The sequence below is a fragment of the Tiliqua scincoides genome, chromosome 6 (genome assembly GCF_035046505.1).
Source record: "Tiliqua scincoides isolate rTilSci1 chromosome 6, rTilSci1.hap2, whole genome shotgun sequence".
NCBI lineage: Eukaryota > Metazoa > Chordata > Lepidosauria > Squamata > Scincidae > Tiliqua > Tiliqua scincoides.
Window position 1 is genome coordinate 65,401,531 of NC_089826.1, and position 27,239 is coordinate 65,428,769.

The window sequence follows — 27,239 nt, forward strand, 5'->3', positions numbered from 1 at the left end:
AAGTACAAACTGCTTCTAACTTCCCACACCCCAAATTGTACAAGCAAATCTTATTATTTGCACCAAATTATTTGCCTCCTGCTAGCTTTGTTGTGCGCATTCACACTCGCCTTATCTTTTTTATAAACAGCAAAAGGTTGTGTGTCCATGGGAAAACTTCTAGTAGCAGAGAATTTTATAAAGTGGCGGGGGAGGGAAAGAGTTTAAATTTCACTTGAACAAACCACTCCTCAGTCTGCAGGGCTCCTGCAACTAAACTGTCTCATTACATTGCGGTGGAATCTGCTAAACAGAAAACTAATCCACGGTCCTTGAAGGGGCAACTCAAAAGATCCAGTAATTAGCTCTCAGAGGACTCAGCTGGTTGTTTTGCAGCTGTGAAGAAAACACAGAAGAGAATTTATTTATTGACCCAACTATCTGATAAATCAGGAAGAGAGCAGAGCCTTGGAATCTTTTTGAATAGACCACCTCCTGATCTGATGAGGTCAACACCCCCACTCAACTTCCTGTTCCAGAGAGGGAGGAGAGTCTGGTAAACATAAAGCTGTACAGGATTTAAAAGTCTCTGGAGAGGATTTGTAGAAGCGGATGGCTTTTAAAGGAATGGTCCTTTTGTTAACGGTTGTACAAAGAAAATCCAACAAAAACCATAAACACTGCAATGTATATTTTTTGTGCACTGATGCCACTTTTGGACTGGCAGGAAGTATGATCCTCAATAATGTAGTGCTCCACTACTTCCCCCCCCCCCCAAGGCTCTACCCTGTTCACAAAACAGATGTGTGTTGAATGCACAGTGGAGATGGGGGAAGGTATGTAGGCACATTCAGGCCACTGCATCAAGGTATGCAGGTGAGGGGTGAGGCCAACAGGTGCAATACTGCTTTCCTCCCTGGTCCATAGTTCATTCTACATACATTTGTTGTGTGAACAGAACTACTTTTGGGGAAAATTTGGTTGTAATCTGTTTCATTACTTAGATCAGCCATTTTCAATTTTTTATTTCATGGTGGGCATTTTGTGGGCCACTGTGAGATACAGGAAGCTGGACTAGATGGGCCTATGGCCTGATCCAGCTGGCCTACTCACTTATGGCCTACTCACAAGGTGCTAAAATTTTCAAGGTATACCATTGGATTTTTGAAAATTGACGAGGCACACCACATTATGGTGGGGGGCTCACATCCCTCAATGGCCCTACTGCTATATGACCCTTCCCCAAATTCCCACAGCACACTTGTGGACAATTCACAGCACATTAATGTGCCCTGTTTGAAAATTGCTGTCACTGAACATAACTACATCAAAGATCTAAATGGTTGGATTATCATTCATTCTTCCAAGGGAAATTCTGGGAACGTATGCATTTGGGAATCTCTGTTAATGGAGAATTCTCAGGACCTCATTAAACTACAGTTTGGAAGATTGTTTTGGGTAACCATGAAAATTAAAATGGCATTAGACTATTAAGCATATGTAGTGCAGACATGTCCAGAGAGAAATGTGCTAGCTCATGTTAGGGGATGTTCACTCTTGATGATCCAGACAGCAAATGCAATCTTATTCAGGTGCCCCCAAATCAGTGGCTGTTTGTTTTTATGCCGTATCTTCTAAGGGTGCTTTTACATGTAGGAAAGCAGTGGTGGAAATTGAACGGAACACATACCACAACATGAGGTTGCGGACAGAGCTGTGCTCGTGGACTTTCTTCCAAGACATCAGCCTTCCCAGTTTAAATGGCAGCTGATGTCAGAGAGCCTGCTCAGTCTTCTACGTAGAAGAGCGGTCTCTAAACTGCATACCACTGCACTCCAAAATTAACCTTCTGGGTGCTGTGCAGTGGCAGCAAAGCCTTGCCTTTCTGTGCCGCAGCCCCCATTTGTTGCCCCCTATTTTCTCACAGTTGCTTGGGCTGCCTATTGCCCCAGAAGGCTCTGCATCCAGATTTATGGGCAGAAGGTGCTGCCTGGTGCAAGTCTGTGAAAAACTGGGGGCAGCAAATAGAAGTTGTGGCGCAGAACAGTAAGGCTTCACCCCGTCCACAGTGTGCCCAGAAGGTTAATTTTGGAACAATGGATCCAGCCCACGGGCCAGGGTTAAGCAGGATCTAATGTAGAATAATGCTGACCACTGACATTTCTAGCTTAACAAGTTTTTCTTGCTAAAAGCTTTGCTCTTCTTCTTCCTGAAGAACCCATTGTCCTTTAAATTCAGGGAAAAAATACTGTTGTTGTTGTTATGGAGACCTATGCAGCTGCCCAATTTCCCTCTGGTTCCAGTGGCTCCTTCTGAAGGTGGGGTGTTGTAATTGAGATAGCAGGTTTCCCATGTTTGAACAATGTCTGTTTCTCTTTCAGCCATATCCAGGCTGAAGTTTGACACACTGCATGCGATATGATCATTCCCTCTGTCTTTATTGCCGCTTTGTGGTGACAAGCAGGTGTTTTAAAGTCCTACTGTGTAGTCTTAGCAACTTACAGCCTGCGTTTCATCACTTTTTGTCTCTATTTTTATTTACTACCTAAACTAGGAAGCTTAGGTATCATGTGCCTCACAGCTGTTCCTATATTCCCTTGTTGATGCATTAACAGCACATTTTAGTTTTGGTGTGTTTTTTTTTACATCTGCGTGTTTTGTTTCTTTGCAGCCCATCTGTGTTTTTGTTAGGGTTTGAAACTGTCTGTTTTTAATTGATCCCACTCTAAACTCATTCTAGAAGCATAATTCGCTGTGTGTTAACAATGTGATAAACATTTTAATGAATGGGGAAGTGTTTTATGAAATCACCCATTACTTGACTCATCCTTGGCACGTTTCCACCTTCGGCTTAGACTAGCACTCATCCCAATGGATGGAAGGAAAAGGTGATGCCTGATTCTGTAGTCTGGATTATTTGTGTTGGTTTTAACTCCTGGCAACACTCCAAGCCTTGGTAACAGAGGAGTGATAGCACTTGTGAGTGAGCCCTGTGCTACCCTCCTGGCCTCAGCCATGGTTTAATGCAACATCTGAATTGAACCAGAATTGCCCATACCACCAGAACACACGGAGAGAGAGACAGAGACAGCTCTTCTGTGCATGTGTGTCTAGAGGCAGAGTCCTATGGATTTCAGATCCAACTTTCTTTAGATCATTCACAACACTTAAATGAAGACGTCTCCTTTTTTTTGCCTTCTGGTAAGTTGATTTCATATAAATAATGACTTCTATAAGTGCCATTTGGTAGAAAGATTAGGGGATAGAGGTATATTTGATATAAAGATCAAGGGCGTTATTTGGCTCCAAAAAATGGTTCATTCAAGTTACAGAAATGCACTTTTCAAAATTATGCTTAATTTCAAATAATGTATATTGAAAATTGGGGTGTGTACAGAGTTGGGTGGACGACTTTTTATAATTTTCCTAAATTCCAGACTTGTCCAAAATCTCGTTCAGCCCATTTGGTAGTTATGATTAGGAAAATATTTCCCTCCAACTACTACGTTCTGAATTTGTCTGTCAATTTTGTAATGCTGCCATTGTTTAATCAGCTGCTGCTTCAACATCACTATATCTTTTCCTTTGATCTGTTGAATGTGCAATCTCAGCCAACTGGGGATTACTGTTCAGGGTTTACTATAACAGTGTAGACAGAGTGCCGGCCTAGAACTCCACCCACCCCTCTTCCTGGGTACAGCGTTTCACTATAGAGACAAACACTGAACTAAGAGATAGTTTCTTCCCTGAGCTGAAATGCTGGGCGCTCTGCAACCAGTGTTCTAAATCACAGAAAGATTTTGCCTTCCCTTGGGTATAGTGTGTGCAGACTGAAGTTGTAACTGAGAAGAGCATGGGTTGGGGGCAGAGCATATTAACCCCAGGGACAGTGCAACATGCTCCTGATCCCCTGTAACTGGACACTGTCCACAGTTACAATGATGCATGGGCAGTGTCCTGTTACACTGCAAATAAATAAAGAGGACTATAGTAAGCAGAGTAATGTCAAACATCTCATAGCCAATTAGATCTGGTTATGTGATGACTTCATGGAGGGCAAATAGTCAGTTGAGAAACCTGGCAATTCTCCCTGGATTGCTGCCATGGGTGATACCCACTAGTTTACCTAGAGGGTTCAGTGGGGGCAAGTGATTCCAGCTGACACCTATGGGGGGCACTGCCACAATCCACTGCAACCCCTTCCCCCCCTCCCCGCAGCTGCTTAGAGCGTTGGAGTGGTCACTCACAGCTGCCACCCACTTCTTTCAAAGCAGAAAGGGCGGCTGCTCCGAGCAACATGCAACCACTCTGAGTGACTGTAGTTGCTCAGAGTGGCCAGACTGCTTACTTTTTCTGCTTTCCTTTGAAGTGCAAAAAACCAAGCAGCCCAGCTGATCCAAGCAACTGCAGTCACTCCGAGAGACCTAGAATTGATGTCATCATGTTACCTCAATTACTTCCAGGTCAGGGGGCAGCACGTCAGGGGGCAGCCCCAGGGCAGCACAAACCCCAGGAATGCTGCTGGTGATACCAGCCAATTGAGAATCATGGAGAGAATAGAACAAATCACAGTGTGGCATAGCCAACCAGATCTGCAGCAGGCCACAAAGGCACATGAAGCCAATTCAGAGTGTGAGCAATACTTCAAGAAGTGGATAGGTGAGCACTTTGGCCTCCTTCTGAAGCAATCACAGAAAAATCATCCAAGGGTTTGTTGCTCTTTCTGTGCAACATCTTGCAAAGCTGCTGATTACAGGATTTGCCTCTCTTTTTTGGCATTTCCTTTCTCCAGTCTTCTGGCCCTTGTCTCACATGGTATGTGTGGAAAATGTGCATATTCCTCATGGAGAGCTGCACACTCTGGCCCCATGCTGAGAGAACATACATCTTCTGCCTTGGAATGAGTCTTGGATGCACGGAGACAGGAAGTGCAAGTCCCTCTTGCTTCATCTGTCGACACTTTGCTGGAACATCTGAAGCGGCTCTTGCAATTAGTTCTTGTTCTCAGCCGCTTGGCCCCGTGGATCAGTGTGAGAGAATTGGGAGAAAGGAGAAAGGATCTCTGGACAGCTAAGTCTTAGCACTGTGGTTATACCAGCCAATAAATGGGGGAAAAGTCCTGAACAAGTGGGAACCGAGAAGAGCAATATTGACAATTTTTAGCCTTTAAATACTTTGTAGGCTATGAGCATACTGCCCATCAATCAACTTTTCCTACATTCTTAGCCTTTAAATTCCAAAGCCACGTCCAATTTTTAATTCCAAACAGAGTCCCATTTCTACCTGTATTGGATATTGTTGTAGCAAACAGAGGCAGACCAAGGCACTGGTAACTGAGGAAGAAGATCAAATGGCATTTCCTATGGTTGTGAAAACATTAATTTTCTGCCTTTTAATGGTGTCCCAAATCTCCAAAGGCCCCCAGATGGCAGGGGCTGACACCCTGTGGTCCTGGCCCTGGGCAGCACAGGGGCCAGGATCGCCAGTGCCACCCTACTTGAGCAAGGCCCTGCTGTTAAAAATGTAGAAACATCCGGAATGAGATCTTGAGAAACTGCAGTTTTCTAAGACCAAAAACAGAGATGGGGGCTTCCATTAGTGGATCAGGTTTCCAGGTGTAGGAGCTTGTCCCTCTGTCTCAGAATGATCTAACTGAATTTGCATGTTTCCGCAGTGCTTCAAAACCTTGCAAAAGCTATTCAGCCTTAGACTATAGCATGGAAGAGAAAATTAACGTATGCACTTGGAACAATGGTGATTCTTTACTACCTCCCATCTCAGAAGAGCTATAGAATCTATATGGCTCAAGGGTTAAACCAGATGTGACAGTGACAGAGATGTCAGATGTGGTGGACAGAGGCAAGGTTTAGGAGCATGTCAGGGTGAAGCTTTCTTGTGCACTGTCATGGACACTGTACCTGGGTATAGTGTCTACACTAGCACTATTTTCTGAAGACGGCCATCTGATCTGGGTGAGATGAAACCTTCCCCATGGGTCTTAGGGCCAAACTATGCATTACAGTAAATGTGTAACAGGGCTCAATGATTATTTTGTCCCTTATAAATAGTGTGCAGGGGTCCACAAAGTGTGGTGAAACTGTGGCAGGAGGAATAAGTGGGCTTTAGTATTTTGCCCCCACAGTGATCGGCCTGCACAATTCTGATCGTGGCTGCTGGAGAAAAAAGTTCAGTTTGTCTCTTCTTGGCAAATGCTTTGATTAAAGGGACCAGGGGCAGTTGTTAGGAACATGTTGACACTTTTGGAAAGCATGCCTTTCCGGACACTGTCACGAACATTGTCTGTGTGCGCTGCATCCACACTGTACGAAATACAAGTCATGCCTCTTTATTAGCAGATTTTACATCTGTAGATTTGACTCAACGAGGGCGGCCACAGCTATCTGCATTGAGTCATGGAAAAAGTCCCTTTAAAAACATGCAAACAAGGGGAAAAAAACAAAATAAAGCTTCCCATACCTTCCCATACCTCTTGCAGCTACCTGGAGGGCAGCAGGGCAGTCTATCGTGCTCCCAGAAAGCTATTTCTGTCTTGTGCCACCACAATCCTGTATTCCCACCAAAGGAGCTGCCCTACACCTCACAGAACAGCCACTTTGGTTCCTGCTGGGGAGGGACACACACGCAACATAAGAACATAAGAACAGCCCCACTGGATCAGGCCATAGGCCCATCTAGTCCAGCTTCCTGTATCTCACAGCGGCCCACCAAATGCCCCAGGGAGCACACCAGATAACAAGAGACCTCATCCTGATGCCCTCCCTTGCATCTGGCATTCTGACATAACCCATTTCTAAAATCAGGAGGTTGCGCATACACATCATGGCTTGTAACCCATAATGCTTGTACCCCATAATGGATTTTTCCTCCAGAAACTTGTCAAATCCCCTTTTAAAGGCGTCTAGGCTAGACGCCAGCACCACATCCTGTAGCAAGGGGTTCCACAGACCAACCACATGCTGAGTAAAGAAATATTTTCTTTTGTCTGTCCTAACTCTCCCAATACTCAATTTTAGTGGATGTCCCACTTAACCACTAACCACAAGGTTAGACTGTGGTCCCCTTCCCCCCCTGCCACCACCGCCACTGCCACTCTGCACACCTCATTGGGGTCCTCCACCAATGCCACAGGCCATCCTGAGCTCAAAAGTTCCATCCCCAGCGGCGCTGCTGAGAAGTGATTGGCTGAGAACATCCACTGTCTTTGGCTGCTGGAGTTGCTAAAATAAGAACATTTAAGAACATTTAGACAAGGAAAAAGTTTCAGCTTCCTCCATGCGTCCGCAGGTGAGCTTGTCAGCGTGTGTAACCAGGCACCTTATGCTTGACACATGCTTCGTCCCAAAGCCCCCAACCCTGCTCAAAAGATATCATCATTTACTCCACGCCTTCTAGGCTGCCCCTGCACTCTTCACACAGGTGCCTGGATTGGGTTCCTCCTCTCCTGCAGATGGCAGCCCCTCAGAAATCACAGAATCCCCGCCTCAGTTTTGTATGTGCTCCATGAGCATGCATCAAGGGGGTGGGGTTCAGTGCCATCAGGAAATAGCTCCCCAGGAGTACCATAGACTGCCTTGCCACCCTCCAGCTTGCTGCACGAGGTATGGGAAGCTTTATTTCATTTTTTCCCATTGTTTGCATGGTTTTAAAGGGACGTTTGCATCACTTCTGGAGAAAAACATCATTTCCGGTTCTGACTTGGTCAACCGCAAATTTTTGCAATTGCAAAAATCTGCAAAAAAAAAAACGCAACTGCAAAAAAACCACAAAAATTTTGCAAAATTTGGAACGGTTTTTGGAACCAAACCCCCATTAAGGAGGCACAACCAGTAATGTCTGAAAAGAGCATAGTTCACTTCCAATTTCCTATAACGGCATGTTTATGCTCTCATTTCAGCGTTGTCATGGAGGCACTTGTGGTTTGGGTGACGGAGACTAAGATTTCATAATATGCATATTTATTTACATTTGATTAATTATTTGATTAAAATGATCAAAAGCAGGATGATTATTCAACTCCCAGTGGAATCCTCCAATCCTATGGGTAGGTTGGTTCCATAGACCTCAATAGGATTTACTGCTGAGTCATTGTGTTTTGGGTCACACTGAATGGCTGCAATTCAGCTCACTGTTAAACTGCCTAAATTTCTTCAGTCTGTGGGATTGAAGCAGCCAAAGTGGACTCAGGATAACTGTCTAAATATTTAATCAGCTGACAAGACTGGATATATACAATTGAGGTTTTTTGTACTAAAAAAAGAACACAGCATGGACCTTTATTGTGCTGCTGTAGAAACACATGGAAATATATTTGAAATGATTAGCAACTGCAAACCGCAGGACAGAAGAATTGGGGCCATAAAATTTAAGAGCGAGAGCGGAACATAAAGCAGAAGCAACTCAATATTTATGCTTTTGTGCAAACCAGATGGCACAATAATTGGAAGAGTTGATGCCAAGTCCTCATATGACAAATTTTGGAAGGTCAATCAAGGATTACTGTCCAGCTGTGCAGACAATACCATTTCTTCTGCTGCAAGTGTACCATTTAAGGGCCCTTTTGATGAAACACCATGTTTCTAGGTACCCTAGAACCCTAGGTATGCACAGTGACAGAGCTGAGACCAGCGTCTGATTTCTGATGGGTCCCAGCTACTTAAACTACAGCTGCAAACTTACAACATCAAATGTAGTTTTAACTATTGATGAACTGTATTAGTAAAAAGAAGTGGTTTTAATTTTGTAACCTCGTTGAAGGAGTTATGTAATTTCAACGACTGTACTTGATTTATAATTGCTTCCCGCTGCCCACAACCTTCTTATGTTCTTATGTAGGGAAGAGTTTTAGCCTAGTGGAAAAAGCATCTGCTTTGCATCTAGAAAGACCCAGGTTCAATCCCTTGCATCTCTAAGAGGGCAGAGACAATTTCATATCGGGCAGCTCAGTCCAATGCTTCCCAGTACCCAGGGCTGCAGCAGCACCAAAAAGGCGACCACTGCATCCAGCAGGGCTAGGAAGCAGCACCAGGTCTTCTCAGCATAAGGGAGCATACATTCCCCTACCCCCCCCCCATGTGGCCCCAATAGGTCTCCTTGGATCTGCACCCATGTGTCAGGTCTCCTGGGCCAGAAGGGGGTGTCAGGATATGGCACAGAGCCTGCCACCAACTCTGCCTCCTCCCATCCCGCTTCCACCTCCTGCCCCACTTTCTCCCACCCTCCCCCACCCCAGAAGGGCCCCCTCCCACCCAGACTTACCATTCCCCTGCCTGGCACTCGCCCAGAGATCCAGGCTCTGGTTCAGCCATGCTATACGGCATGTTTGCAACACTGAGCACCAACGTTGGGACCTGGCCCTCCCTAGAGGGCTACTGCCATTCTGTGTCAACAATATCAGCAGAAGCATGCTGAAAACGGTGGCCTGTGTGATAATTTGGCTGGCTCATCACTTTGGTAGCATCTCCCTTGCTCATCTCTCTTAGTCTGCATCTTCCTTCATAGCATTCCTTGCCATAGTGTTCCTCTCTCCCTCCAAGAGCCCTAGCAGAAGTGACAATGTTGAAAGGGCTGTGCTGGGAGAGCCCAATTATCACATGGGCTGGATAAAGAGCTTTTGACACTCCCTGGGCTATTCATAGGTAACAGAAGTGGTGATTTATCAGATCCTTCTTTCTTTCATAGGTAACAGAAGTGACCATTTATCAGGATCCTGACACCCCCTCTTTTGGAAAGTGCACATTTTTTGGTTTTGTCAGTATCAAGCCACTAGGGAAATCTGGAAAAGGTATAGCCTACTTGTGTTTAAGTAGCCTATCAACTGGAAAAGGCAGGGAACCAGCCATCTCTCTACATCAGCTCTTTTACTCTTACAAGACTTTGTACTCCAGCTGGTTTCTAGAGTTACTTGCCTTGAGATAACCTGGTGCCCTGCCCCTGACCTCAGGCCTGCACCTCTCCACAGTCAACCTGGCACTTGGATTCATGTTGTGCATTATATCAATCACATGTACTGGTCATCTTAACCCTTTCATCTCCAGCTGCTTTTACTTCCATAAGAGAAAAGATACAGGTGACCATTTCTTTTCCCCCATAGTGCTAGAATTAGCAGGGTATGATTTGGAAGTGAAAACCTGGCAGAAATGAAAGACTAAAGGTACACTCCAAGCTGATCTCCCATTGGGGACTGCTGACTGAGAGGCTGGTTGGGGTAGAAGAAGGAAGAGGAGGAGGTGGAGATGTGACCAGGAGTGGGGGAGGGGGGAAATGACACATTATGCAGAGTTCGGGCCTCAATTCACAATGCCTGCAAGTAAGTCAGGCTGTGACTCAATCTACAAGTGTCCAGAAGCTGGAAATATTGTGTATTCCAAAACATGGGTTAAAAGCCAGTAGGCACAAACAGATTATCTTGCTATCTCAATGCATGAAATTAGCAACAATTTCAAAGGGTGTCACCATTCCACCAATTTCAAAATGAATCACCATTCATTAATCACCACAAAGACAAAACAACATTGTTTGAAATTTGCTTTTTCAGGCATCGAGCAATTCAGTCTGAAGCCTAATGAAGTACAATCACACCCATTATGACACTAGATTTTTCCTTCTCAGTCTGTTGTTGGGAGTTCCAGTTTAAGGAATCCAAATTAACTCAGCCAGAGCCACTAATACCACCTTTCATGTCCAATTCTGGGAAAAACAACAATCAGCCTCATCCAGTTTGACTGAAGGAAGACATAGATAGCTTCAGCTTTCCTAGGTGCATCTGCAAGACGCAAACTTTACTGACCTGTTGCTATTCTTCTTCTGCATTTCTAGTTAATAACAAACAGGGCTGCATGCTTGCAACTCTTGCACTGGAGCCACAAGGAACAGCAATGCTGAAATGGCCTGTGCTATATCCTGTGGAGCTATGGCAGGTGTCACAGGTCTCCTCAGGATAAGGGAACTGAGGTTCCCTTACTGCATGTCGAGTGTGGCTGACCCTGTTGGGTCTACTTAGATCTGCACCAGTCCTTGAGCTGGCACAGAACCAAGGAGACCCATGTTGGGCTCTGTAGCTCAGGAAGGGGGATAGGATCTGGCAGAAGTCTCAACCACCGGCCCCATCCCCCTCCTGGGCCTGATCCACTCACCGGCTCTCCCTCCCCCACTCAATTCTGCCCCCTCCTCGCCTTCCCTCCACTCTTCTACCACCCTGAAAAGTCTACCCACCAAGTGGCGGGGAGATTTACTGGCTAGCACTTCAGCAACATGTCCACTGGCACCGAGGCCCAGTGTCTACTGGCACTGACCTCTCCACTGGCTCAGCAGCCTCACCACCGGTGCCAGGGTGCCCTATGGCACTTTTACAACACTCAGCACCGGTGGTGAGGCTGGAGTACCAGTGCTAGACTGCACAGGATCAGGCTGCCCATTGCCTTATTCTGACCCAGGTGTTACATTAACTGCAAGGCAACCAGGCTAACACAACAAGGCTATTTTATCCGATCCATAAGGAGAGCAATTAAGATACTAAAAGTGAAATTAACCTTTGAGTTTTGAAATGATAGATAGATAGATAGATAGATAGATAGATAGATAGATAGATAGATAGATAGATAGATAGATAGATAGATAGATAGATAGATAGTACGCGTATGTATGTATGTAGGGTGGGACCTTAGTCCATGGCCTTATTCAATCCTTGAATTGTAGAACTGGAAGGAGGAATCCTGCCTTACAAACACTGTATTGCTGTGAGTCATGATGATACCCTTTTCTGCAAATCTGCTCTCTTTTTCTAGGTTTGGTCCTGAGGGACATCAGACACTAAATTAAGAGGCCATCAATGCAGTACGTCATCTCAGCCTGTTTTCTTAGCTGGAATACACTGTACTTTGAGTCACACTGAACTGCAGGGTATCAGGACTAAAAACTATTTTATCCAAGTTGAGTGTACCAAAAGTCCTGCTCTGATGTTCATCTAAGTAAAAATCAACACATAGATCATGGTGGCTGTGACAGTGTTCACTGGCTTCTATATTCAACATTCTATGTGCATGGAGCCTACACAAGTGCAATCGGTTACCTTGCAATCTGGGACCCTCCATTTTCCCTTGAAACAGATCACTCAACATGGAACCCTTGACCTTGTAGCAGTTAGGAGCAGAATCGGTCATCCCTCCCCCCAACACACACACATTCATTAAGAACCTGAAAAGGTCTGTGTCTTCCATAAAGCTGAAAAACTGGGAGCTAGTTTAAGATCTGGGAGACCTGGACCAATGCTCTCTTGGGACCAGCAGTGCCTGCTTATGCTTCTCCACTCCTGTGATACTTGCATAGTTCACTCATTAATAAACAAACTGGTTATTACAAAGGCACTACAGTTCAAGTTTTCACTGCATTCAGTTCAAAAAGGAACTTATTCTGCAATGAAATTCTGACTGACACAGGAAAGGAATATGCCAAAGTGTAGATTACATAATCAAGTGCCTTCTGGATAATCTAGAACAGTGATTTTCAACCAGTGTGCCCATGAATGGTCTGCAGGTGTGTCACTTTGTGACACAGATTATAGCAGATTATTATAGCTGATCAAAAACTGGATCAATGTCAGTGGATTAGTTTCCAAAGACTTCCAGGTATCCTTTTTGTTGAAAACTTTGTGGGAACTTTGTGGGAGGGTTATTTATCAGTAGAGCATGGGGGATGTGAGCCTCCTACCAGCAGCATGGTGTGCCTAGCCAATTGTTCACAAAATGATGCTGTGCCATGAACATTTTAGTGCCTTGTCAGAGTGCCATGAGATGAAAAAAATTGAAAATTGCTGATGCAGAGCATGGTGGTCTAGAATGCGGCCCACAAAGCCCTTTTTGGCAGTCCCCAGAAGCCTGACCACAGCCTCCCCACTATCTCCTCCCACTTTGATCCTTTTCTCTTGCCTCCTCCCATGGCTTTTCAATCTCCCTGCCATGCTATTTCAGATTCTCCTTTGTAGAAGGAGAAGCTGGAGCAGTGCAGCAGGGAGATACAAAAGCCCCACTGCACCCACCTCTCCCATGTCCTGAGCCTGCCAAATAACTTTGGTGGTTCAGAGCATGGAAGTAATTGGTGGTGATGTCATCACGTCACCGCCAACTCTTTCCAGGTCAGCACAGTGGGGGGGGGGTCACAGAAGGGTCATGCAGCCTCCTGGCTGCCCAAAGTTGGACCGCTCAGATGGATACCTTGAGTTTTTCACACACACTAATGACCATAGAAAGGGATTTTCCTTTCGTCACCTTAGCACCCAGTTGATTCCATGGTTCGTCATTTACAGCAGAGCCACACTGTGAGATGAGAAGACAGATATTATAGCAGATCAAAAAGTGGATCAATGTCAGTGGATTAGTTTCCAAAGACTTCCAGGTATCCTTTTTGTTGAAAACTTGTACTATAATGCAAAAACCCTTATAGAATTTAAGAATTTAACTAAACCCCGTATTGATACAGGAATATCAGTTGCAGACACTCTCTTGGGTCTCAGCAGTTCTGCATCATTTCTGGTTCAACAAGATGGTCTGATGGATAATTTGGACACTATCACCAGTATCATCTCTTCTAATACAGGATAATAAAATAATATCTGTAGGCAAAATATTTTATTTCCTTGAGCAGCTGCCCACAGTGACATGACATTGGCTAAGGATCAATCTAGACTGAATTGGCTTTTTATTTCAGTTCTGTTTTACATTATGAATGGCTGTTGGCTACAGTCCTTGTGCTTATCTTGGGGGCTTGGCATAACATTGACAGATTCAGTGTGATTCCAAATACTGTACTCAATAGCTACCTTGTTTTGTTTTTCCTTGGAACATGGCTTTTAAAAAAAATCTCTCAGGTATGACGATGATGAATATTCATGTATCGCATGGTGGTGATGGTGGGAGCGAGATTCCTGCACAGATACACTCCCAAAGCCCTGCTGCCACCTCCAACATGGACAGCATTTCCCTGTCCATTCCAGCAACAAGCACTCTACCTGGGGGAGAGCGTCCCTGTGACTTGCATCACTTAATTATCAGCATGCTCTCATTCTCACCCAGCATGCAGTTTCCTCCATGTGAAGCAAGTGTCTGAACAGGGCTGTGGTTTGCATGACATTGGCTGTGCTAAGGCCATTTGAACATGCTGCTGCCAACCCTGACCCCCTTTCAGGCCTGATCTACCCATCCCCAACCCCATCTTTTCCTATTTCATTCCCTCCTATCCATCCAACTCCTTCCCTGCTCTCCCCCATCTGCTTCGACTCCCTGTACAGGGCTTACCTTCTTCGGCAGGCCTCTATCACTCCATCAGTGCACACGGAAGGGCCTTCCCACTGGCATGCTGGCTCACCACCAGCACTACTGCCCTAACGTCCCCTTACTTCTCCCCACAGTCACTGACCTTCCATTTTATCCCCCCCCCCAATGCTATTTACACCATAAAAAGCAAGTGCACTTATGGGTAATGTCATAACTAACATCACATGTAGTTTGGCCTTCAGACAAAAATAAGGACCCAATCCTATCCAACTTTCCAGTTCCAGTGTAGCCACAATACAGCCCCATCATTAGGGAACACATGTTCCCATACCTTAAGAAGGCCCCAGTGACTACAGTCCATCACAGGATGCAGCCCACACCCCACTGGTACAACTGCACCAGCACTGAAAAATTGGGTTGTATTGGGCCCTCAGTCATTCCTTGATATTTTCAAACCAGTTAAGGCCTTTTATGGTGGGCTACTCAAGTGGTCATTGCCTCAGTACAAGATTCAAATTCAGGCCAGAAGGTATTGAAATGTAATGTGACAGTTGGTCCATTGAGTAAGCTACTCTAGGCCTTAAAAAAAAAACTGCTGCAAGCTTCTTGGTAACAAATAAACACTTCAATTTTCTTTCATATGACAGTCAGTCAAGTTAAAAAAAATTAAGAAAGAATAATTTGTCTGTTAAACATCTGGGCTGTACCACATAACCTTTGTGAGGGAGACAGGCAGTGAGAAGAGGAGCTGCTGTGTTTTTCCCCCCACCATATGGAAATACTCTCTTTTGGCATCACGGTCATTTATTTTGGTACAATGCTGCATTAGTATCAGTGCCTAATATGAGATATAAATGTTAGAGGGAGATAAAATTCCCACGCCAGTTCCCAAGTTTATCGTTGCTCAATGCTGCAGGAAGAAGAGGACATAAACCAGGTTCCATCTGATTTATAGAACTGCTTGCAAAAGTCAGCAGATCCTTCTGCAGGAGGATGTATTGCAGTATCCTCAACCTTTCTTGTCAGCCGAGATGAACGACTTGACCGAGGATGAAAAGAGACTGGAATACCTTTCTATTCTTCTTTGAGCAGAGTGTTTTTCTTTTAAACAAAGTAAGACACTGACGAAGAATTTGACATCTTGTGAAATGTATAGCACTAATGTATGATTTCAGGCTCTAGCCAACTGGCCCCAGATCAAAGGCACTCTGAGGAATTTTGCCAGCTCTTTTGGTAAAAGGACTCTTTCTTCTGTGGGTGAACAAGCTTGCATTGCCAGTCCAGCAGCGACTCTTGCCTCTGATGTTAAAGGCTATGTTACAACCATTTTCTCAGAAGTCTCCCTGGTATTTACTGCCAAGCTAGCATGCATAGGAGCACAACCTGAGGGTCAGTCTACATGTGAAACACCCATCATATGCACTCAGAGACATGGGAGCCACAGCCCAGTCCCATATGCCACTGCATGGTTCTGGATAAATACCAGAACCACTGTAAGGATGTATCTAGTCCCACAGCATTGCAGCCTGGAGAAATATCCCCATGTCATGAGAAGGGCATGCAAATGACGCTTCAGTTAGTGCACATGTTTGAACATAAATTGAAGAAACTGAGAGCCCAATCCTACGAATGTCTACTCAGAAGCAAGCCCTATTATAGTCAATGGGGCTTACTCCCAGGTAACTACGGATAGGATTGCAGCTTGAGTTCACCATTCTTGAACTTTAAAATGCATTACTGCAATATTTCTGGGTGCCTTGAGTCTGTGGGGTCCCAAGTCAATGCCAACCCTTCTGGTTTCCTCACCTGTTAGCCTGCCCAAAGCCTCTCCCATTCGGTCCCCCTCCAGGGCCAACCCGGTCCTTTGAGGCCTCAGAAACTGCCTAGAAGAGAGGACTACACACCACCCCACAGTCCTCCTATCACTTGGTTGGTCCTCTGAGCCTCCCAGAGCTCAGTGACTTGACTACCATCTAATTGGAGACTGTTCTCTTTATTTTCCATGTCCAGGTGTTTATATCCCCTAGAGCCACTTACTGGTTAGCTCCACCTCTTCCTTTCCCACTTCCATGCTTAACAGCCCTCCATAACATGCTCCTGTTTTTTTACCTGCAAGTAGGTGGTTGTGCTGTTTCCTTCTCACACCTAGTAAGCTTACCCAGGGCCTTCTGAGAGGAATTTTATCAGAGGGTACAAAGTTTCTTTTGGGCCCCTTCCCAAAGGGTAAACAAGGTGGGAGGGCAGCAATGGAGGGGTGGGCGGGCAAAATAAATATAAATAAATAAATAAAAGAGGACAGGAAAGTACATATTTGAACGTATTTGTTCATGCTATAATGCAGGTGAGAAAGGACTAACAACACAGATAAGGATAAATAATTCACACTGTTTCTTGTTTTTGTTTTTTTACAAGAACCTTTGAGGTAGATTAGGCTGTGGGCAAGTGATTTGGCCCAAGGTGGCACAGTGAGCTATCGTACGATGTGAATCCAGGCTTGCCTTGTCTGAGGCCAAAGTATGGCTGAAATCCTATATACACTTTCCTGGGAATAATCTCCACTGAACACAATAGGATTTACTTATGAGTAGATGTACATAGGCTTGTTACTCTACATCAGCTCCCTCTAAACCCTGTCCTGCAGGCCTGATCTGGGGTTCAGGAGACACCATCCACTCTGTGCAGAGCTTTCCGTTTCAGCGCATCGTGGCTCATCTTCACCCCAGATAGGGATGATGCAACACTCTGGGCAGTTGTGTCTGCCTGAAAATTTGGGCACAATGCCCACTGCGGCATTGCACCATAGAGACAACTGACCAGAGCGTCGCATTGTGCTGATCTGGGGTGAAGACAAGCTCTTGCTTAGGGTTATCCCTAAGACATTTGCTCTTGCTTAGGGTTATCCTTGGTTAACCTTGGTATATCGTCTATATAGTACTGTGAAACAACAAAGGTAGTGTGCAGATCAGAATGGAAGACAAGAGGAAAGAAAGAGATCTAAGAAGGATCAACAGCCAAGTTACTGCTGAAACCCACTGTTTCTAATCAAAGTTTCATACCTGTTTCAGGGGACTGTCTCATGGTGTGGGCAGTAAGTCTTGTTGGCTGCATGGTAGGCAGCAGCAAGGTAAGTGTTGCAGGTGCCACAACATTATGTTAACCAATCCCTTCCACTTGTCATTGGAGCCATTCTAGGCAGTCACTGCCCTGAATGGCTCTGATGGCAAATGGGAGGGACTGGATACACAGCACATTGTGGCACCTGCAATGCTTACCACACCACTGCCCCTGTAGGTACACTCCTGGCCTTTTCAGATCCAGGAGTTACCTTTGATCCCAGCCTGCCTCCGAGCAGGGCTTCTGCTGTAGTAGATGTATAGAGAAGGAAATTTTTAAGGCTGTTCACACCGATTGTGAACTGTCACTGTGCTGATCTTGCATACCGTTAAGCTCGTTATGAGACAGCCTTGTTTCATTTCAGAAGGCGTTCGACACGGTCCCTCTCCAAAGGCTACTGAAAAAACTCCACAGTCAGGGAATTAGAGGGCAGGTCCTCTCCTGGATTGATACCTGGTTGAAGACCAGGAAACAGAGAGTGGGTGTCAATGGGCAATTTTCACAATGGAGAGAGGTGAAAAGCTGTGTGCCCCAAGGATCTGTCCTGGGACCAGTGCTTTTCAACCTCTTCATAAATGACCCAGAGACAGGGTTGAGCAGTGAGGTGGCTAACTTTGCAGACGACAACAAACTTTTCCGAGTGGTGAAGACCAGAAGTGATTGTGAGGAGCTCCAGAAGGATCTCTCCAGACTGCAGAATGGGCAGCAAAACGGCAGATGCGTTTCAATGTAAGTAAGTGTAAAGTCATGCTCATTGGGGCAAAAAACCAAAACTTACATATAGGCTGATGGGTTCTGAGCTGTCTGTGACAGATCAGGAGAGAGATCTTGGGGTGGTGGTGGACAGGTCGATGAAAGTGCCGACCCAATGTGCGACGGCAGTGAAGAAAGCCAATTCTATGCTTGGGATCATTAGAAAAGGTATTGAGAAAAAAACGATTAATATTATAATGCTGTTGTATAAATTGATGGTAAGGCCACACCTGGAGTATTGTGTCCAGTTCTGGTCGCCACATCTCAAAAAGGACATGGAAATGGAAAAGGTGCAAAAGACAGTGACTAAGAAGATTACTGGGCTGGGGCACCTTCCTTATGAGGAAAGGCTATGGCGTTTGGGCCTCTTCAGCCTAGAAAAGAGGCACCTGGGGGGGGACATGATTGAGACATACAAAATTATGCATGGGAAGGATAAAGTGGATAGAGAGATGCTCTTTACACTCTCACATAATACCAGAACCAGAGGACATCCACTAAAATTGAGTGTTGGGAGGGTTAGGACAGACAAAAGAAAATATTTCTTTACTCAGCGTGTGGTCGGTCTGTGGAACTCCTTGCCGCAGGATGTGGTGACGGCATCTGGCCTGGATGCCTTTAAAAGGGGATTGGACAAGTTTCTGGGGGAAAAATCCATTACAGATTACAAGCCATGATGTGCATGTGCAACCTCCTGATTTTAGAAATGGGCTATGTCAGAAGGCCAGATGCAAGGGAGGGCACCAGGATGAGGTCTCTTGTTATCTGGTGTGCTCCTTGGGGCATTTGGTGGGCCGCTGTGAGATACAGGAAGCTGGACTAGATGGGCCTATGGCCTGATCCAGTGGGGCTGTTCTTATGTTCCTCTCACAGTTTAGTCTGCTGTTTTCCAATTTTTTATAGGTATACCTGCCTACTGGGGAATTTCACTTCATGTATCTGATGAATGGACTGTAGTTCAGAAAAGCTTATACTGAAATAATGTTGTTGGCCTTTAAAAGGCCACAGAACACTTGGTGGTTAGAGGAAATAATTTGCAGATAGTGACACCTGAGACCCAGCATTCTTGAATCCTCCCAGCTTGGGGAACTAATAACTGCAGAGGGCCAATTTGTTGCCATAATCTAATGCAGCCATTTTCACCCACTGTGCCATGGCACACTGATGTGCTGCAAATGTGTCTACAGGTGTGCTGCAGGAATTTGGGAGAGGGTCAGTTATTAGTAGGGCCATTCGGGGATGTGAGCCCTCCACCAACAGCATGGTATGCCTTGTCAATGATCAGAAAACTGATGGTATGCCTTGACAATTTAAGCACCTTGTCAGTGAGTTGTGAGATGAAAAAGGTTGAAAATTGCTGGTCTAATGGAGTGACGGTGGGGCATTCACAGCCCCCAGTGGCCCTAATAAATGACCCTCCTCCAAACTCCTGTGGCACATCTGCAGGCCATTTGCAACACACCAATGTGCCATGTCACACTAGTTGAAGATTGCTGTGCTACCATACTACTCTAGGCCAGTGCCAGATCAGTCAGTCACCAAGGGCTGGTCCCTGACCAGCAAACTCCTGAAGCCCCCCCCCCCATGACAGTGTTGGCATGAGTTGCTAGGTTGAGTAACTAGCACTGTTGCTTCCTTCTGCCCTCCTGCTTTGCCATCAGACTTCCTCAGAGGCCCTGTGATGCCAAAGGGGCCAATTGGTGTAGGGGGAGGGACGGAGAGAAGGATGTGCTGAAGGAGCATCCCCTGATTGCTCTCCTTCCTTTCTCCAACCCTGATGGAGCAGGAAAGTGCTTTCTGGAGCTCTCTCAGAAGTGTTGGAGCTTTTTGGGAGAAGCTTCTACTAAAGCGACCGCTTGGGAGTACCACTGGGACACGTTTGATAAAGGGGTATCTAAAATAACCAGCATTTGTTAAATATAGGAAAATAATGGGTGAGGAAAGTTTCCAATTGGTAGCAGAGAGATTGCTAGGTAAGAAATACCTTTGCATGATTATGGCAACCCGGGAAAACAGAACACAGACGACTGCTGTCCTTTTCAGTGCCCTGCTCAAGATTTTCTGCATACTTTAGTTTTATGGGTATAATTCTTAGGCTTTTATGGATACCTTTACTAGCTGCTTAACTCTGCGGTATACCATGTGGAAAAGTAATAATTGCAAAATATTTTTTAATGAATGGTTTAGTATTCAAATAAAAACTAAAACACTTCATAACATTCTTCCATTTGGTGATGGCGGACCTAAAAATGGGGGAGTGCCTGAAGGTGCCTTGGGCCACAGCTTTGACCCTCTGTATTTGCAAATTCAAGGCATTATCCTTTGTTTCCTATATGTGTTGAGCCCTCGGTGTGTGCAGGTCTGGGTAGCTTTGACATTTTTGTTTTAAGGCAGGGTATGCATATCAAATAAATGGAGGGGATTCTACTCTGAGAAGGAGAGCTGGTATTGCATAGGGATGGTAGCGTGGGGGTGAGCCTTCTCTGTAGTGGCACCACAGTTATGGAATTCCCTTCTGGAGGGCTTTTCCCTTCCTCTTGCCTTTTCGGCAAGGGCTCAAAACATACCTATTTTGTTTGGCATCTGTTTGGGTGGGTGTTTGCCATCTGCGCCTCAGTAACAGTGCAGTGGCTTGACTACTCTTCTTGAGCAAATTGTTACATTGTCCTAATGGCTTTAAGGTGGGGGTTTGGGGGTTTTCTATTTTGTTCTGGTTTAATGATTTCAGTTATTCAACTTAGGGTGCAATCCTAACCAACCTTCCAGCACTGATATAGCTGTACCAATGTGGCATGCACATTGTACATCCTGCAGTGGGGAGGCAGTCAAGGGGGCCTCCTCGAGGTAAGGGCATGTTTGTTACCTTAACTTGAGGCTGTATTGCAGCTAGGCCAGTGTTGAAAAGTTGGTTAGGCTTGCCCCCTTAATGTTGTGTCCTGGTTAATAGGGATAGCCTCTCAGATATGGCAAAAATAAAGCTTCTCTTAAAAGATTGTTCACCTGAGAAATTGAAGGAGGTTTCAAAATTTGTGATAGTGGTGTTAAACAAACAAGCTGTGATACAGGTAGTGTTTTAAGCTCCTTGATGGTGTGGAAATTTGTTAGCTAACACATGACTGTTATATCTTTTTTTAAATCTAATTTACCACCTTTCTTTTAAGTTCTGTAGTTAAGGATAATTATAGATTTTGTTTAATCTTGTGACCTGATGTAGTTGTATGAAATTGTAAAACATCATTATGCTGCCAGCAATACTTCTTGCTGGGTTGTTGTGATTTGGATGTATGCCAATAAAGGTTATTTTGATTCCGAACTTAATGCTGTGATACATTGTCCATTTTATTATGGAGCTTTGTAAGCCACCTTGGGCATTTGCTTTGGCATGGGAAAGGTGGGGTATATATTTTTCAAATAGAAAAATAAAATAAGAGAATGAGCTGCAAATCAGGACTTGCCTGGTTCAAGCCCTGTCTTTCCTTTTCCCTGAGACAAGCTGCTCCTTCTCCACCCCACTGTAAGATGGATATAAAAGCAGTGGCTCACTGTACAGGGTTGTGGTGAGGATATCACAATAGTACATGTAAAGCACATTCAGTGTGAAGCATTTTTACTCTGCTCTTTCTTCACTCTGTACTAGCCCCTAGCAGAGTGCACTGCCACTGTGCCTGGTGTGCAACCATTTCCAGCAGGGATGCTCCTCTTTAGACCTCCAGCATACAACATGCTCTCATTCTTTGCAGGCATATCTAGAAGCCTGAAGAAGAGTAAGCTGCTGAAGGGTATAGCCCTGCTTTGTCTCCATGGGGAGATGAAGATGTGTGTCTTCAGAGCTTCTTCAGAGTGTGTCTGCTTAGGCCTGCCTCTTTGGTGATGCAAGTGTGTTAACCCTGCTCCCTGCAATCATGCAGGGATAAACGCTGAATTCAGGGAGAGATCTATCTTGTGATTGCCATTCTGGAACATTCCAGGAGATAAATGGCTGAACAGCGCACCCCCATGCACCCATTACAAGTACCTTTGTAGGAGCACTCGCAGTGCAGGTACTTCTTGCTTAACTTTCTTCTTTAAATGAAGACCCAAACATGCAGGCAATGAGCCTGCATGGTACAGAGAGATTAACAGGAAGCAGGAACCCCGGGTAAGCCACTGCATACCCAATGGGTCTCCTCGGACTTGCACCACCTCCAGAAGTGACATAAGTCCAAGGAGAACAGAGCAGCTTGCAGCCTCTTCACTCTACTCAGGAATGGGGGTTGGGAAGCAGCATAACTGCGGGGTCCCAGCCCCACCTCCCACTCCCCAACCGCCTACCCCTGGGACCACCCACCTCCCACCTCCTCCCTGCCTCTTCCCTGTCCTCCCCAGATCCTTGTGTTGTCCCCGCGCCTGCCCAGCCAGCTCCCGAGAAGGCAGAAATATTTGCGACCCTCCTGGGCCAGCGCGAAGGACTTGTGTCAGCCCAAACGTGCCTTAGGATTGCACCCTTAGTAATGAAAGGGCAATTTTTATTCCTGTAAATTTTCCGCTCAGTGGCTAATAGCAGCTTGGGAAGGAGAAATTTGGACTGAGGTGTGGTGTAGGGGGAAAGGGCTGGACCTGCCTATTCCTGTGTCACAGCCCAGTCAGTGCCAGAGCCAGGTTACTGGGAGTCCTAAGGTAGAGCCTTGAACTTAACTTCCCACAATAACCCCCTTCCTTCCTCCTTATGGTACATGTGTGTTACCACTGCCACCAATATTGAGGATTTCAGAGTTGGCCTGGCCAGGTAAGCAATCTGATGGGCAGGGACCCTTAACCAGTGTCTGACCAGGCCAAACCCTGATGCCACCCCAAGCCCAATCCTAATTGGGTCCCCTGTGGCTGCTTTTCAGAGCTTTCAATCACAATAAGATTAACCAAGTTGGCAGCCCTGCAGTAGCTTTTAGAAGAACCAAATTATGCTGGGAGTTCCAGTCACTTTGTTCCAATGTACCCATGCAACTAGTTGATGATGGGAGCCACTATTGTTTCCCTCTGTGCTGACTGACTGATAACCAGCTGGTCCTTCTACTCCAGGCACTGAACTTGCTGCCTCTCGTCATGGAAGGCTGGACCTTGCCAGCATTTGGCCAGGAGTGCCTGACATTCGACAAATATAGGAATGCATGGCTCCTATATGGAATTCCTGAGTGCTTGGTATAAGACCAAAATGTTTTGAGTAGAATGCTTTGCTTCTTCCAAGGGAGTATACTTCCTTTTTCCTCCATCCTCCAGACATGGAATGTATAGAAAAATATGTGAAAGCATGTGGGGTTTCCTGTTCTCTATGCAGGAATGCATATAAGCTAACAAACAATATGGCCTGTATTTATTAACGGTGAAAATAAAATTGGTTTTAACAGTAAGATTATACAGTCAGGGCACAACTCCTTCAAAGAACACTGCAAAATTCTAAGAAAACTAAGAACATAAGAACAGCCCCACTGGATCAGGCCATAGGCCCATCTAGTCCAGCTTCCTGTATCTCACAGCGGCCCACCAAATGCCCCAGGGAGCACACCTGATAACAAGAGACCTGCATCCTGGTGCCCTCCCTAAAATTGCAAAACTGTGAATTAACGATAGTTTTTGAACTGTGAAATGTATGCTAGAAAAGCCTTTGGTTTGTACATGAAAGTGATTTATACTGATAACTAAGAAGAAATCAAGCTTTAATAATAGTGCTTAGTATTGATATAGCATTTTTGAATGTTCAAAACACTATACATATATTATCTTGCTGCAATACAAGGACATCTGCAAGAAGGATCTGAAGGCCTTAGGAGTGGACCTCAACAAGTGGGAAACCCTGGCCTCTGAGTGGCCCACTTGGAGGCAGGCTGTGCAGCATGGCCTTTCCCAGTTTGAAGAGACACTTGGCCAACAGTCTGAGGCAAAGAGGCAAAGAAGGAAGGCCCATAGCCAGGGAGACAGACCAGGGACAGACTGCACTTGCTCCCAATGTGGAAGGGATTGTCACTCCCGAATTGGCCTTTTCAGTCACACTAGACGCTGTTCCAGAACTATCATTCAGAGCGTGATACCATAGTCTTTCGAGACTGAAGGTTGCCAACAGATAATCCTTACAATATATAGTCCTTAAAATGTAGTCCTTACAATAGTAAGTAGAGGTTTTCTGTCCTCCGCCCTTCCTTATGGGTGCCCCCCTTTCTCACGGTCATCTACTACTAATGCGGATCGGGTCCCTGAGCCTGTGGAACTGCTGTTTAATCCTCTGGATTTACCACCTATAGAGTCCACTGTCAGTGGTCCTTGCGACTAAATGAAGAGCTGAAGGAAGCGGCAGCAGAAACACTTAAATCGCTCCCAACTGTTAAAAGCACATAAAAACACAAAACATCACAGTTTGTGTTTAAAATATTTTCTAGAAATTAAAATAGATTACTTTTCCAGATAGAAATAATACTACAGCTGTATCTGCTGACACTATATCGCCTACCTAGCACACTTTTAAAGTGTTTGAAATTAATAAAAATATGAGAACTTGGAATAAAAACGCATCACACCACTTTCTGCCTTTTTCATTTTTTTTCAATCATGAAAATAAAACCATTTTCAAACAGCCCTACCTATAAGATATGGGTTAATAGTAGTCCCATATTGCATCTGAGGCTGACAGAGAATGACTTGCGAAAAATCACCTAGCAAGAAATCATGGCTAATCATGGCAAAAGTGATATTTGAAACCAGGAAGTCCTGAGTCACATCAATGTCTTCACCTATAAGCTATACCAGCTCTCAATTTATTATACAAATCAGTTCAAATATGGAAATATTTAGGGCCCAGTCCTATCCAGTTTTCCAGCTCTGATGTAGGTAGCTGTGCCAGTGGGGCATGCAGTGGGGAGGGTAGTCATGGAGACCTCCTCAAGGTGCCATTTGTTCCCTTACCTTGGGGCTGCAGTGAGGTTGCATCAGCCCTGAAAAGTTGGATAGGATCGGGCCCTCAGTCTTGTTTTAACAAATGAACTCTTTCCTTTTTTGTCAGTCTTCCAGGGTTAATGGTCGGCAACCTTCAGTCTCGAAAGACTGTATAAGCCTACAGCACCCAGTATTCCCAGGCGGTCTCCCATCCAAGTACTAACCAGGCCTGACCCTGCTTAGCTTCCGAGATCAGACAAGATCGGGCATGTGCAGGGTAACAGTTGCTTCCAGGGTTAATGGCTTTGCAGATACCCTTAATGCAGTGTTCTCATGTTAGGAGAACCCAGGGCTTAGACCAGGAGTCTACTAACCTTGTCAGGAGTTTGCTCTCCCTGCCGGGAATGGCTCTGACAGTGAGGTGAAGGGACAGCTTACACAGCGCATTGAGGCGCCCTGCAAAACTTACTACTGTTGCAAGGAATCCTAAAAACAAGGCCCAAGATGGGTGAAACTTGCTGCAATTTATTTCTGTCAAAGAGCACATAACAAAGCTTTCTCATTTACACAGTCCTTGCACAGAAATATATTTAAGTTGCATGCAAAATGCTTCTCGGTCAGCAAGTCAAGGCTTTGCACTGAACGCCCCATTGATGAGAGAAAACAGTGTGGTGTTTTTTTCCCTTTCCCCCCCTCCCCAAATGTGAGTTTGCTGCCTATTATTCAATGTCGTTTTGTTAAATTAGGGAACAGAGAGTTTTTTATTCATTCCCAGAAGTGCCCTTTCAGATTCTGTAATTGCGTGTTCTGATCCTCAGGAAGTGAGAGAAGGTCGAGATCAGTCACGATTGGACTCCATGGTGCTGCTCATTCTGAAACTGGATCAGCTGGATCAAGATATTGAGAACGCACTCAGCTCAGGGGCCTCACCATCCAGTACACCGACACACTCAAGACGACACATACCTGTGAGCTGCTTGATTTCCTTGCCTTATTCTAGTTGTATGTTTTTACCTGTACTCATTCTTTCTCACTGTCTCTCTGTTGATCTCTTGGCTGACATTGATCTTTAGGTTTCAGCCAGTAACTTCTGATTTAAAAATAAATAAAAGGGGTCTGTTTTGTGTTCTCTTTCCAAGTTTCCAGCTCCTCATTTAGGCTACTGTTCAGTACACAGCTACTTGGGAGTAAGCCCCAGTCAACTTGATGAGACTTACTTCTGAGTAGGCATGCCTAGGATTGTGCTATCCTATTGTGCTATTATTCCTTCTGGGCATCCTTCCATATGGAAACAATTATGGAACTGCTAAGATGAAACAAAGATGGTTGCAAAAGAGGTTTGGCTCTTTTCAAAGCATCACTGCTTTTTTAAGCCAATTAGCCTGGAGTAAGAGTCACACCATCATTGGCCCTGATGTAACTGGTGCTGCATTTTCAAGAGTAGGACCTGAAATGTTGCATCTGCCTCTTGTGGTTTTGTTTGATCCACATTTTAGTAAGATGCAGTGCCTTGGGCAGGGAGCCATTGATGGGCTAGTTACAAAGCTTTTCTCTGTTAAAATAATATTCAGGCTAGAAAGCATTATTTTAGTTTCAGATAACCATTTTCTCCAATGGGACTGTGTTTTATGATATGGGAAAGGATGAGAAAATTGCTATTTCCGCAGTACAGGATTATTCTTAAAGGGCTGCTATATATCAGAGAATGAGAGTTTTATTGGTTGTATAGTATACCACTTTTAAAGACACAATCCATGCTCTTAAGCAACTCCCATTCATTTCAATGGGCTTGCAAAGGAGAATTTAGCACTGGATTGTGTCTCAGTGCATCAAATGATGTATTATTCTTCCTGTTTATCCTTGTAGTAAACTTATTTTTTTCTCCTAATACAAAGCAGTGAGATGTGGAAGCTGAATCTGTGAGATATTACACAGTTGCTATTTAAATGTCAAGACGGCCAGAACTGCAGCAGTATTATTATAATAAAATATTTATAAATCACTTTTCAACAACAACAAAAAAAGTTCACTAAATGGTTCACATATGAAAAAAAAATTTATAAATGCCTTCACATCCCAGAGGGTTCACAATCTCAAAAAGGTACAAAAGAGACACCAGAAAATATGCTGTTCTGGCTTGAATAGAGTCAGTTGCTTTCCCTCTGCTAAATATAAGAGAAGTACAACTTCAAAAGTGCCTCTTAG

At 44.9% G+C, this 27,239-nt stretch overlaps 1 protein-coding gene and 1 pseudogene across 1 annotated transcript in view; one reads left to right on the forward strand and one right to left on the reverse strand.

Moving 5' to 3' along the window:
* DLC1 (DLC1 Rho GTPase activating protein) overlaps nucleotides 1–27,239 on the forward strand; it is a 228,071-nt gene that overhangs the window by 12,062 nt on the left and 188,770 nt on the right. The window contains exon 2 of the mRNA XM_066632836.1: nucleotides 25,853–26,002. Coding sequence (XP_066488933.1) covers nucleotides 25,853–26,002 — 150 coding nt within the window. The remainder of the gene's footprint in view (nucleotides 1–25,852; nucleotides 26,003–27,239) is intronic.
* Nucleotides 25,210–25,326, reverse strand: LOC136656198 (5S ribosomal RNA; annotated as a pseudogene).